This window comes from Lineus longissimus, chromosome 9 (genome assembly GCF_910592395.1).
Source record: "Lineus longissimus chromosome 9, tnLinLong1.2, whole genome shotgun sequence".
NCBI classification, from domain to species: Eukaryota; Metazoa; Nemertea; class Pilidiophora; order Heteronemertea; family Lineidae; genus Lineus; species Lineus longissimus.
In genome coordinates, this window is record NC_088316.1 from 6,470,781 (window position 1) to 6,484,242 (window position 13,462).

The following is a 13,462-nucleotide window of genomic DNA, read 5'->3' on the forward strand; positions in this document are numbered from 1 at the left end:
CCCCGCTATTAGGACGCAACGCCATTTCCATGTGCGTCATCGAAGTTGCGGGGTAATCAAGCGCCATCAACGTGACGTCGGAAAAAAGAAATCAGCACCAAGATGTCACAGGGTAGATCCATGGCTCTAGGAAACGACTTACTAGTGCATTGATCCACGTGGAAAGACTGTGCTAAACATGTCGACGTATGGAGAGCTAACTCGGGTCAAATCGGAGTCAACATTGGAAAAGCGTGATAATTCGGTTCGATTTTCTATAAGGCGGCTCGATGAAATGCCATTTGGAGGTAGTGTTTCGTCTTGAAATTTTGCACGTTTGTAGATGATATGTTATCCTGATTCAAACTTTTGTTTATTTTCGGAAATTTACTTCAGCGGAGCAGTAATGAGGGATTTTTAATCGGACACTGTCAATTCTCCTTACCACTCACAGAAGGCAAGTCATTGATGTTTAGTTATGCAGGGGCTCAGTCAATTACCTGCACTCCCTGTGGGGCGACCATGTACATTATCTGTTGAACAGCTGGATGTAGGGGGATGATTGGAACAGCCTGTACTTGCTGACCTGCTGAACCCAGCTTAATGTTATTTTCAATACACGATTGCAGGGCACCTGATCTTTGAGATTTCGCGGGAAATGAAATTGTAAACAAACGCATGTGTGCAGTTCAAATGTAAACAAAAATGTACTTGAGTGGTTGCTGGACTTGGGAACTGGGGGGTCAAATTGGTGGTCTATTGTTTGTGGGTGCTGTGTTAGCCAGAGATAGCCCTTGATTATGAAGGGATTTTCAAATGAAGTTGACCATGGTCTGTCTATGTGCTCACCACTTTCACGCTTTCACGCTTTCAATACTTGATGTATCTGAAGAGGCACACTGATCTTGGGATGGCCTTATCAAGGAGCTGCTCACGGTGCTGAACGTCTAGCTTGCCTGTCGACTAAGTACTTTGCCCGAGACATTGCTACATGTAGGAGGAGCACGCATTTTAAAGTTATAGTAGTGATAGTGCAATTGGTTCGAGCCATTTGGAAACTGACATGCGAGTTATCCTTCTTCCGATCATCTCCTTATAAAAAGGGGTCTATTGCTGATTAAGGAACAAGGCATATTCACATTGCCTCATCATCTATATCGGACCAATTGATATACTTTTATATGCACGCATACATCACGCCACAGGGTCCGAGCGAGTCTGTGGACAAATGGTTGGTTTAATCTGTCTCTTCGATATGGCTCCTTTGCTATTGCATTATATTTTCATTGCAATTCAATCTTTTGGCGCAGGCAATTCAAGGTATAGCCCATTTGAACCTGCCTGCGCCACCGGTATATAGCTAGTGTGTTAATAATGACAATCATTGGTTCTCATTCGAAATTATTGATCCCAATACCTGCAAGTCTTGTTGGATATCCAGATATGTGTAGCATGAACACATGTTGAATGAACGATGTATGCCTAAATAGGCCAATGTCAGTGTAGGGACAAAGTGACTGTGCTAAAGCATGTCGTAGCTTACACTTTAAACACAATGGAAAACGGTAAACCTTGATTTTTCAGGCAATTGATGAAATGGCCTCGTGTTCGTGGGGTATTGGGGGAAATCGCAGAATCTGAATTAGATCAATTTGTGGACAGCCGGTGATTTGGTTACCCCTGCAAAAAAACATTCAATTTGCTATATCGGTGTAACGGGATTCGCTGTCCTCTTATTTCAGTGTTTCCTTACAACAAACAGGTCAAGATGAATTTCAATACGGGGAAACGGAGAAAAACGTGTGAGCGTTCTCATTAAACAACGCGGGAAAACACTCGGAAACAAAAAAACACTTAAAAACGTCACAGCTCCATTCTTGTGCCTCGACCCGGCCTGGCCCACCCATTATAAAAAAAAGTCCGATGAGCCTCTCGGCAGTGGATATGTCCAGATTTCGAAATGTCTTTATTAGACGTCAATATCAGAGAAGTTAAACATAGTCGGTCATCATCAGGCAGAATGGTTAACTGTCACTCTGGGTTGTCTTCTACATGTACGTGCACTTTGACATTATTGGTACAATGTTCGGGTAGGATAAAGAGGGAAAGCGGGTAGGCATTATATGAGGGTAAGAAGAATCTTTTTAGGCTGAAACTATTTTTGCCGCCAATCTCAATGTCTTACTTTGTTGGATTCGAGCTTTCTCCAAATTTATCACGACCTTTTTAATACCAGTCGCAATGACGGCCAAAATGACGACAGACGCTCCTAATGTACTGATAAGCCTTGGAGACTCGTCTAAAACTAACCATTGCCAAATATAAACGAATACTATATCCATAGTCCTAACTATACCAACACCGCCAGCACTTTCTAACTGCAGTGCTTTGGTCATACAGATCTGTCCAAGATTAGCCAAAGCGCCGATCGCGACAATGGATATATTTCCAAGGAGACAGTTTGGTATTGACCAAACGTCCAGTATAAAGACGAGAACACCAGACTGTAAAACTCCCCAGAGGGAGTAGGTGAAAAGTATGGTGGAGTAATGTATGTGACGGAATTTTCGAAGTATCACGTAAACAATGGATATAATTACCATGGCACCGAATGCGGCAATCGGTGCAAGAATGTCCCGCTTGGTCTGTCCTCCGGGGGCGACACCCTCGAACAACCAAGGTGGACAGGCGATTAAAACGACTCCGGCGAAAGTCAAAAAGACACAGACAGTCTCGAAAATACCACATTTCTCGCGGAGGAATACACAGGCGGTAATAGAGGTAAAAACAGGCGCGGCGAAAATGATGACACTAGCGTCCCCTATTGCCATGTTGTGGTACGCATAGTAAATGAGACTAATTCCTGTAGCGCCGAGAACTGCACGTGCCCAAAGAAATTTCCTGTCCTCGGGATTACCAAAGAATGTCTCATCACGGTAGATGATGGTGGGCACAACGTAGAGCCCTTGGAAGAACATTCTGAACATTGTCAGCACCAAGGGATGGATTTGGGTGACCTTGACCAGCACAGAATGCCACGAGAAAAAGAAGCACGAGAGAAGGGCGAGGAGTAGGCCTGCTGCTTCGAAGTTGCATCGTAGAATATTTCTCATCATGGTCGAGTTGAGGCCCTGAGATTAGACGACCACGGCTACTGAAAGTACGCACTGAGGTGCAAATAAGTTCAATGTCTCAGATATTTTCCATAGACAGGTCAGGATGGCTACGCGCAGATCGCATTAAGCATCAGAGAAACGTCAGTCCTGTTGTCCTCTACTAAACGAAGGCTGACTGTCTGAAACAAAAATGCATACCGGTAACTCATTTGAAGTAATAATACTCGTAAGACTACATCAAAGGGGGACTGTAGGCAAGAGCAGATCGAGGGGCTAATTTGGCCATCTTCAGGTGACTATTATACACAGTAACGGCTCTGGGTCATGTCAGATTCAGCAATATATATATTTCTCGTACAAGTGTGAATCGTTTCGACTTACAGTGAGATGTGAGAGACCCCTGATGGCTTTTTGTAACTTTCTATTTTGCCTGCCTAGCTGCTGCCTATATTGCTCCTTTAACATCGCGGAGAATTAGTTTCGTCTGCAAAGCAGCATCAACACGAGCATGTCCCAGCCGAACCTGTTGATTCTCAAGAGTGGACTACACCCTTAGAAATTAAAGGTTCATGAGCATTTGAAAACCTTGAAAGGTTTTTCGGTCAACCCTTTAGGTTTTTTTGGCGAAATCACATTTCGTTGAAAAATCTCGACTGCATGGGCGAGATATTGGCTGAAAAAAATTTAAAGGTAGTTCGAATGCTCAAAAACTTAGAACATTCAAAAATTAGAATTACAGTCTATGTTGTCATCAATTTGGAAAATCAATGGTTGCAGTACAGCAAAAAATAAAAAAGTCTCGGGTGTTTTCATGTTGATACCATACACTAGTTATGAAATAACATACTTTTTCTTGTTGAAAGTCCATCCATGATAATTCCTTTTTGTGCTGACGTTTAACATTCTCCGGCCACTGGAAGCTCAGACCACGGCCACTCTCCCAAGGTGATGGGGTTGGTCATACACGATTATTTTCTCAAAGTTATAAACTACCACCAAGATTAAACATAGATTTGCTCTATTTATCTTGCTAGAAGACATCTATACAACAGGCGTAGGAGTGTAATAAGTGAGATGTCCAGTTACATCACGGTGTCAGTAACAAAACCCTGATAAACGTACGCTTATAATTCGGGTGACTATGTTTCTTCTTTTTTTGAACGAGGTTTTAATTGTTATTGTCCAGTACTAAATATATAAGGATTAAAGAATTAGTCTTTGCTTGTTTACACTTGGCCCTGTACAATGGCATAGTAGATGTTGGGATGTTCGGATTTAAGGGGCGGGGATCAGGTCAATAGACATAGTATCTATGTATCTATCGTATGCTGGTATTTGTGCAGACAAAACATGATAGCTCGGAACTCAGATAAGACATCCGCATTAAAACACCCCACGCAGTCTTATTTTGCTGATACTACTGATTTTTAGGAAGTGTTCCGGCCTAAATAAAAAGTTGTTTTGAGAACGTATTTCATTGTGCTCATAATGTTCATATGGTCAACAAGATTTGTGACAACCCTGCGCAAACCGCATAGTAATTTGTCTATTATTTTAGGAGTGATCAAGTAATAGGTTTTGATACTAATATGAGCTAGACTGTCATGAAGACTCTTGTTAAATGCTTCCTGTGGGGGAATGACGCAATGAAAAATCGTTGCGTTTCGACGAAAAGAGCGAGGGCTCCCCTGGCCCCACCAAAAATCGACCGACTGAAATGGTGTGGTTAGGCATGTTAGGTAAAGTCGTGATAATAATAATAATGATGAGACTTACTAAGTAAGGTAGAATGGGTTAATTGCAGCCCCGGTTTGTTTGTAGCCCCTGCATTATTTGATTCATGGGGATATCAAGCAATATCATAGGCAGGCTACAATTACCCCATTCTACCTTATATAGTGCTAAATCCAACTGGTTTCAGTCGCTCAAATCGCTTCACATTATTACCCATTGTTATTGGCCTGTACATTCGTGATTCAAGGTCTGCTCTCTGGGAGTATCACAGGTCCGAGCTCAGCTATACAGCGCTTAGGACTAACATTTATAGTTTGCTATCTCTGTCAACTACGAACTTATTTACTGGGTAGTTATAAAACAAGAAACACAGAAACGAAACAGAAACGCAGGAACGAAATACAGAAAAGAAAAAGAAACGGGTTTTCATAAAAGTTGGAATTGATCGGGCGCAGGCATAGGCGGCACCTCGATACTTTCCATAACCAAGTCGTTGTTATCGTCATTAAGTAAACTCTGAGGATGACTCCATCAGGGCACGAAAGGAGTGCAGGCTTTTGAGATGGTGGTCTAGTGCTTTGGTAGGTTCGATTCCTACAGCCTGTTGTTGCAAATGGTGGTGCAGTGAAATGTCTTGGTGGCGTAGTGTTCGTTCATGGGTTCTATTCTTAAAATCTGTCTTTCTCGAGATCTGCTTTATGTTAATGTCGTTCAAGGTAGATTTGCCTTCATTATCATATGCAAATTAGGGTCGAAGTTCAGCCTACAGATGGTGGTGTCGTGTTTTGGTCAATATCATTTGTTGACAATTTCTTGATCGCTGCCCTACGCTGCGTATGTAGTTATCAATACAATCAGCGTATAAAACTCACTAGTAAGTGTGGAATTTTATTTATAAAGATCATATTATTTTGCTATTTTTTGATAAAATAAAACGTTTTATGAGAGAAAGTGGCATTAATTCAGCCTGAATAAGATGTAAAGTCTGAACTGACGACACAGTTTATGACGTAGGATTGTCAAAACCCTGAATCTCGGGATGCTGACATCCAAGATGGCGGCAATTGATCAATTACAGTGTCGGAAATGTTTTAATTTCGGCACTGGGGCGTGTTTGGTTCTGACTGAGTACCTGCTTTTGTTACACCCGCTTTCGCACCATTTGCATCCGCATGGTGTTTGTTATAGCCAAGTAAGCAGGTTGGTTTTGTTTACTGTCGAGGGGGTTCATCAGGGCAACTACTGCCGCAGGAGCGCTGCTGGTTTTATGACAGGCAGCAGCCTCGGCCTAGATAATGCTGCAAGAGATGCACCAGGTCTGTGTTTCTGTGTTTCGTTTATGTGTTTCTTGTTTTACAACTACCCTTATTTACTCCTGGGTGGAGCGAAGCAAGTATATGGTATAGTCCCTTTCTCAATGACACAAAGACGAAACAGTGGTGAACCTTTAGATAATCGAACCCACGACCTCCTGATTATGAGCTCGGTGCTCTAATCACGACGCAACTGATCTCCCAAAATACAATTAGAGCCCCAATATTACAGCCCATTACAGGTAGTGTAGAAATCAGCTAGCAGTACACATTGATGTATTATCATAGGCTGAACTTGTACTGGGGGTAAAATTGTTCCACTTAACCTTATATACAGTATACATGTTTTAGCAGAAGTAGGTGACCGGTAGTACATGTTTGATTATACATGTAAGGGCTGTAATCACTGATATGAAGGATTTCGACCAACATAGTCCGCAAGGTTAATTTTGTCTTTGAAATTGGTCTTACCATGGAAAGTCAGTCGCATGTATAGTCCCGTTCTTGATCGATTCCATTATCTTCTATTCTTGGTGAGCGCAAGGCCAACATATATGCGTGTACGCATATCTTTCCAAATAATAGTTGAGCGATATCTAGAGCACGGCAGGTGAATACCAATAATAGAGTCGCCTCCTTTCCTTGACATGCTGAACTTATAGCGGCATTTCCTCCATTACCTCCGCCCATACCACTGAAGAAATACGTGTAAATTTGTCTGTAAATCGCGCGCCTCACTAACTTTAGGATGCACCTCACCCAAATTTGAGCTGATTATGCCATAAGCAATGTACACTATCTCTATGCGGTTAATAAAGCAGCATATGGTGAACCCGTTTTTTGATCACACAGACTTCACTTTCCATGGCCACTGCGCTGTTAATATGAGTTGGATTTCAAAATAACCCTTTAATCTTCTCTCGACACTGCGTAAGTTGTTGTTTTTTAATGAGACACAAAAACGCTGCACATACCGAGATCGAGCAATAATAGCGATGCTCAGTGGCGCTGAAAGGGTGGATGTCGTCCTGGGTGCCGACAAAATAATGGTACCCAGGTTCGAGATCGACTGGACAATAAGCACCCTGGGTGCCATTACACTAGACAAATAGCACCAAGCTTCTTTTTGCCTTACGGATCTTAGGGACGAGGACGTTTCTTGCAATCTCGTTTTATCTCGCGCCGTGGTACTTGCGGCATTAGCAGTGCGCGAAATAAAAAGAACAGATAAACAGAAAAAAACGCGATTAGGCCTATAGGTCTTTGAAAGCACATTTCGGATGATTTATTCAGAAAAGGTATATAGGAGGGACATATTCAGAGAATGAAAAATTGTGTGATGACAAAATGAATGGATTTGCTGCGTATTTTTCTTGACAATCAGTCGATATGGCTGGTTATCGTGACACGTGACCTTCGTGAGCGTGGGGCCAACCTCGGTTGTAGGTGTAGAACAAGTGTAGAAGAAGAAGCTGGGTGCTGTTTGTCTAGTGCAATAGCACCGAGGGTGCATATTGTCCAGTCGATCTCGAACCTAGGTACCATTTGTCGGCACCCAGGACGACATCAACCCTTTCAGCCTCAGTGGCATCACGCTAACTTGTTACCATTGTGTGTACAGCGATGCCGTTTATGAGTGAGTAATAGCCGATCAACTTCAGCTTGAAGTAGACTGCATATAAACGCATGCTGTACTTTTCGTCAAGGCTCTGTAAAGCTCAATACATTGAGGGTCAAGATGTTCCTTGAAGGATGGATATACTCTGTTTCCTCACGTATACCGTCTTCCTATACCGCTAATAAAAAATAACAGTTTCCATACATTGGGTGAGGTACGCAATTGGGTTCACCACATGCGGGGCGGTTTTTCTTTGCCCACGTGATGAATGGGCAATGTCCATTTGCTCCGCCTCTGTCACGCCATGAATAAAGCCCAAACACGATTGTCTGGTAATACAACCCATTCAATTCATTTAAAATCCCATCCACCAATGGTAGTGGACAGCAAGTAGTGGATGTCTCTGGTAATAGGTCTGCGCCACGATCTGAGCCAATCAGCCCAATCCACTAGGCCTTACCTTTGTATTAGGCATTGGAGGTATTCATCCCTTCGGGCCTCTTGAATATGGCGCCCAAAGACGGTATACGTGAGGAAACAGAGTAATATACATGTACGCACAACGCCGGTAGATCGGCATGTGAAAGTGTTAACTATCAAACTTGGTGTCGCTCTTGCCGGGATCAGCATTTTGTATTTCAGTGGACACAACGGACGGCGTTACTAAAATATTATATTCACGTATATGTTTAAAACCTTAGAAGTTTTTAATTCAAATTCAACTTTTGAAGTGTTAAACGGGCGGAGTAGGCATTGCTATGGCATACATAGTTCAGACATGTTGTCAAGTTTTACAACACCACGTCATTTCGGCTTATTATAAACCGCGAGATGAGAAATTTGAGTAATCATTATGGCTTATTATAAACCGCGAGATCGCGAGATGCCAACCTCGGTGGGAGTACTACCCGCCACAAAATGTATTGCAAGTATGGGAACCTGAAAATACGACCATTCATCATGAGACCGAGGCTATAGATTTATACTTCGATGCGGGATTTCTTTTCATTCATGGTACTGTCATCACAAACCAATTCCGTTCTCGCCGATATTTTTCTGTCGACATTTCAGTGAGATTCCACACTTGTCGTGAAGCTACTCTCTTAATTGAGTGTCTGAGATGTGTTAATGATTTGCTTGTGTATGATAAGGCATTAGTGGTATCATCAGAAAAAGCTGAACACATAGATTGACAAAACATTCGAAATCCCCGCGAGTGTGGCTTGACAAACAGCTTTCGGCCGATTGCATACGATGAAGTAAAAATAACCCCACTGCATGAGTCATACCCAACTACGGATGTTTTCAAGCTCTTGCACAAGGTTGTATTGCATGTCTTGCTCCTCGCGGTAGAATGCAAGTAAAATAAGTTGTGGCCTCTTCAAAAGAGTTTGCGTCTTAGGGCAGAAGAGGGAAGGGGGGGGGGGGCGCCCCCTCATCCGATTTAGGAGGAGGAATTGAGAAATGGAGTCTAGCTGCTACGATCCCCTGTCAGAAATTATCGCTAAATTCCCTGAAAGTTGGTCACCGTGTGTTTGGACATAGCTGCATGTAATTTTTGAATTGTCTTCGGCCCCACTACCATTGAATGGAGAAGGTCACGGCAGCATCGAAAATGGTGATTGTCATGGTCAAGAGATGAAGTAGAAAATCTTGAGGGAAAAAATATTGACTACATAACTCATCTCGCGATTTCGCGATTTCTCATCTCGCGGTTCATGATAAGCCTTTTCTGCCCGACGATTTTCTAAATGACAATTACCAAATCCAATGCTGCCATGAACTTCTCCATTAAATGAAAGTGGGGCCGAAGAAAATACAAAGGCTACATGGAACTATGTCCAAACAAACGACTGACTTTCAGGGAATTTAGCGATAATCTATGACAGGGGCTAGTAGCAGCTAAACTGATATCTCACGGTTTATTATAAGCCGCCATTTCATTACAGCTCAAGTTCGTCGTCAAAAAAACATTAGCCACGCTTTAGAATTATCGCGTTCATCTGGTCGGAGCCGCGATCGGAATTGTGGGTAACCGCATAAGGGCAAGAAGATTAGTTTTTGACAGAACCTATTTTTGTCGCCAATCCCAATGTCCCGATTCGCAAAGAAAGTCCACTGAAATTTGCGATTAATCATCCTTTTTTTATTACGACGGTTAATGGTTTTGAAGGGTGGTGGTGGTCAGCAGTGATATAATGCTGCAGTCACTGTATCAAAATTTTATGACATCCAGCACAATACTGCTTCCAGTAACTTTTTATTGTGCTGGGAGAAAAATGCAGTCTCGAATAACACCAAGAATTAACCAATATTTCACTTAATGGTGTGTATTTTACGGGTTTTTTGCCACAAGTAGTACATTACTAGTATAATCCAATTTCAATCAGGCCGTTATTATTTGATAAACTTTGGTGTTGGAACACGATATATATGATAGTAATTCTGTAACAATAAATCAATACAGAGTCGAATCGGTTACCTGTGCCAATTATGTATATTCGCTGTATCGAAAGCTTTACAACGCATGTAAGCTTATGATAAGATTTGGCAAGCTCTGACTACAGCATTCTCTGAGTTTCTATCATTCAACTGTTTTCTCTTCATCGATCCATCCTCCTGCCTGCGCAAACTATTCACTTGAAGACGACTAATTTGTCACCCAGGCTCCTGCATATAACATTCCCCCTTTTAACTGTTCGGGTATTTATTCCATCTTTGCACTTCAACACGTGGGTATATGTATGTCCTATATATATAACAGATTTTATTCTAATCATCTTTGACTGATTTCACTCTCTAATACTTTTGGCTGCGGTAATTTAGGTGTATATCAATCTAAGGCATCAGAATGGATAGTAAAATCACAACGCAGGCTACACTGGAGTGCCTTTACAGGGTGACAAATATGACGACAGTCAAAGATATAATATTATTCATCCTGTACGTGCCATTCATGTTATTCTACGTCGTATCCGGCATCATTGGTAACTCTTTATCAATCGTCGTTCTGAATCGTGAGATGAAGGGTTCGACATCATTTCTGCTCAAAGCGCTGGCAATATCTGACAACTTGGTTCTCATAACATACTGCATCACGTACTCGCTACCAGCAATATACACGTACACGGGACATCTGGTGGTTTACTACGAGTTCTTCCAGCTTGCCCGCGGATATCTTTGGACATTAACGTGGTACTGGAAGACTGTTTCAACATACGTCATGATTCTAGTGGCAGCTGAGAGATATGTTGCAGTTTGCATGCCTTTAAAGGCAACTTCTCTCTGCACGATCAAGAACTGCAAGAAAGCGATTTTGTCCACCCTAATTTTCTCTCTCTGTTACAATTTCCCAATATTCTGGTACTGCGATACTAAGTTCGTAAATGACCCTTGTGTTAACCGTGTAAGACCTTTGTCGGTTTACAGCAAGCTAGCTCAGTTCAATATATATTTTATCTCGATCTATATAAACGCACTATTTTACATTGTCTTATTTTTTATACCTTTACTCTCTCTCGGTTTCACGGGGATCAGAATGGTGCACGTTCTACGAACGAAAAGCTGTGGCCTGACTTCTTCAGAGGAATCAGAAAAACGGGGCGGTCAAACAAACTACATCACTAAGCGAATTGTATTGCTGTTGGTCTGTTTCTTCATCATAGAGCTACCCTCCATACTGGTCAACCTATCTGTGCTCGTGTTGGATCTTGACAATGACAACATGACTATGACAGTTGGTTCCCTGTATGCCATATCTGGTATGAATTCATTCATAAATTTCTATGTCTACTTTCTTACTGGGCACAGATTTAGGGCGATTTTAATCAGAATGCTGACCTGCCCAAGTTAAAGAACAAGATATTATCCCTTCAACACACTTGTTCTTCTTCAGTTTCACTTTTGATATTTTCCAATTTCGTTTCATTGCGTTAGAATACAAGTGCTTCGTTAGTTTAGCAAGTAAAACTTCTGACGAGAGAAACTAGTCCCGCCTCTTGTTTGTGTGTACCCACTCTTGCCAGTGTCGTCAGAGTATCGGGGTTATAAGGCTTCTCTCTTTGACTTCTCGATGCCGTTCCTGATCGCCTCGGTGCAGCTCGTTGTCAATGCACGGATCCGCATAAAGATGACCGCGGCACAGATGGTGTCGGGATTATAATCGAAATTGCCAGATAATTCAGTCAGATTATGATTTGTCCCCCACTTTTTTGTAATTTATTGATAGAGACTACTACTGTTGAGTCGAAGGTAACTGGGAGGCGACAACATTACTTGGTAATAATGCCCATAATAACGCCATTGGTGTTGGAGCCTACAGAAAGTTATGACTGAATTTGGAGGCAGCCAATTATTTATTTTTAGTCATTCGGTTATGTACAATGTACATATCCGGCAACATGGGTAACTGTTTATCAATCGTCATTCTAAAATAGTTCTGTGGACGTTGGCAATCTATTGTGGACTACTGGACCCCAGAACTTGTGGCATCAGGCATATAGGCCAACTAAGTCTCAGCTGTAACACGGACACGAAACACCGTTGACTGAAACTCCAATCATAGAATTTTGTCCCAAAACTCGTGAAACCAATTAAAAGAATTAGCAGACAAGTCAAAGCCTACTTATTGTGAGTGCGTTCCCGGCGTTATTGATATTACTACATGGTTTTATCAGACGACACAAAACACACTGGAACAAACAAACACATATTGTGACTACATGTATTTGACCGGACGAAGTGCTTGTTGTAAAATACCAACATTTTGTGAAATACAGAATAGACTATTGATGCAGCGAAAGACATTCGCGTCGAAAGCCTGGACGCAAGGGCCCAACGCGCCGCGTAGCGGCAGAAAAGCGAAGCTGGCAAAACATTTATAACGGGTCACCGTCACTTATTATTGGACTTATAGCGCATTTACGGGGTTGCAACTATTTTGCTTTATAGTGTCACCAGGAAAGAAAAGCATGCGACCTAACGCCGATCTATTTGTATAAAGTGATAATTGGAAGGTACATAGTAGGAAATATCAATAAAATAATCATTCCATGTCGTCTTTTGAGGGTATTTTTGATTGTAAAAAATATATGCGTACGTAACCGGAGTCTCTGCAATGAGAATTTTATCACAGCAGTCTCGCGCAAGTAGAAGTTCTTTACCTATTAGTTCTTCACCTATTAGTCTGGCGCAAAGCCAGACATTTTCCATTACGATTTCACTACGATGTTTGACCAGAAGGAGCAGTGCGCGAGATACGCTAATGAGCAGACTTCCCTCGCTTGAGTTTCGGAAGAATGTTCCATATCGCGCTAAGCTGACCACTGCTGACCATGACAGGCGTGTGGTAGGTTTCTGCTCCCCAACTGCCACCCTAATACGGTACTCAGAGTCACCATTTGATGGGAATGGGACAATGCCCTCACTGTGTATGGAGTCATAGGGATAAGAAGACATTATTCATTAGTGTTGGTGCAAGTGATTTTGCCCAAAAAGCATGCGCATGCAAAGAACAAGATGCGCAAGGTATCACGTACATGACCATGACGACGTGCATGAACAACATCATTATTCATCGCCAGTTCATTTTACTCCGAGCTTTTCCTGAAACATATAGGCATGATGATTAGGCCTACCATGTACCATTACCAATAACAGCACTAGATCATGTAGATTTCAACAACATGAACCGTATAATCCCG

General features: G+C 42.1%; 2 protein-coding genes across 10 annotated transcripts in view; both read right to left on the reverse strand.

Annotated features, from left to right (window-relative positions):
* LOC135493600 (glycine receptor subunit alpha-2-like) overlaps positions 1-13,462 on the reverse strand; it is a 387,954-nt gene that overhangs the window by 76,489 nt on the left and 298,003 nt on the right. The window lies entirely within an intron of this gene.
* On the reverse strand, positions 1,897-6,738 carry LOC135493768 (solute carrier family 35 member G1-like). The gene is made up of 2 exons (XM_064781319.1): positions 6,614-6,738; positions 1,897-3,274 (listed from the first exon to the last, which is right to left on the reverse strand). The coding sequence occupies exon 2, from the start codon at positions 3,093-3,095 to the stop codon at positions 2,124-2,126; it is 972 nt and encodes a 323-aa protein (XP_064637389.1). The 5' UTR covers positions 3,096-3,274; positions 6,614-6,738; the 3' UTR covers positions 1,897-2,123.

Excerpts from the sequence above, each read along its gene's own strand:
- LOC135493768 (XM_064781319.1), bottom strand. The coding sequence starts at position 3,095 with ATGATGAGAAATATTCTACGATGCAACTTCGAAGCAGCAGGCCTACTC.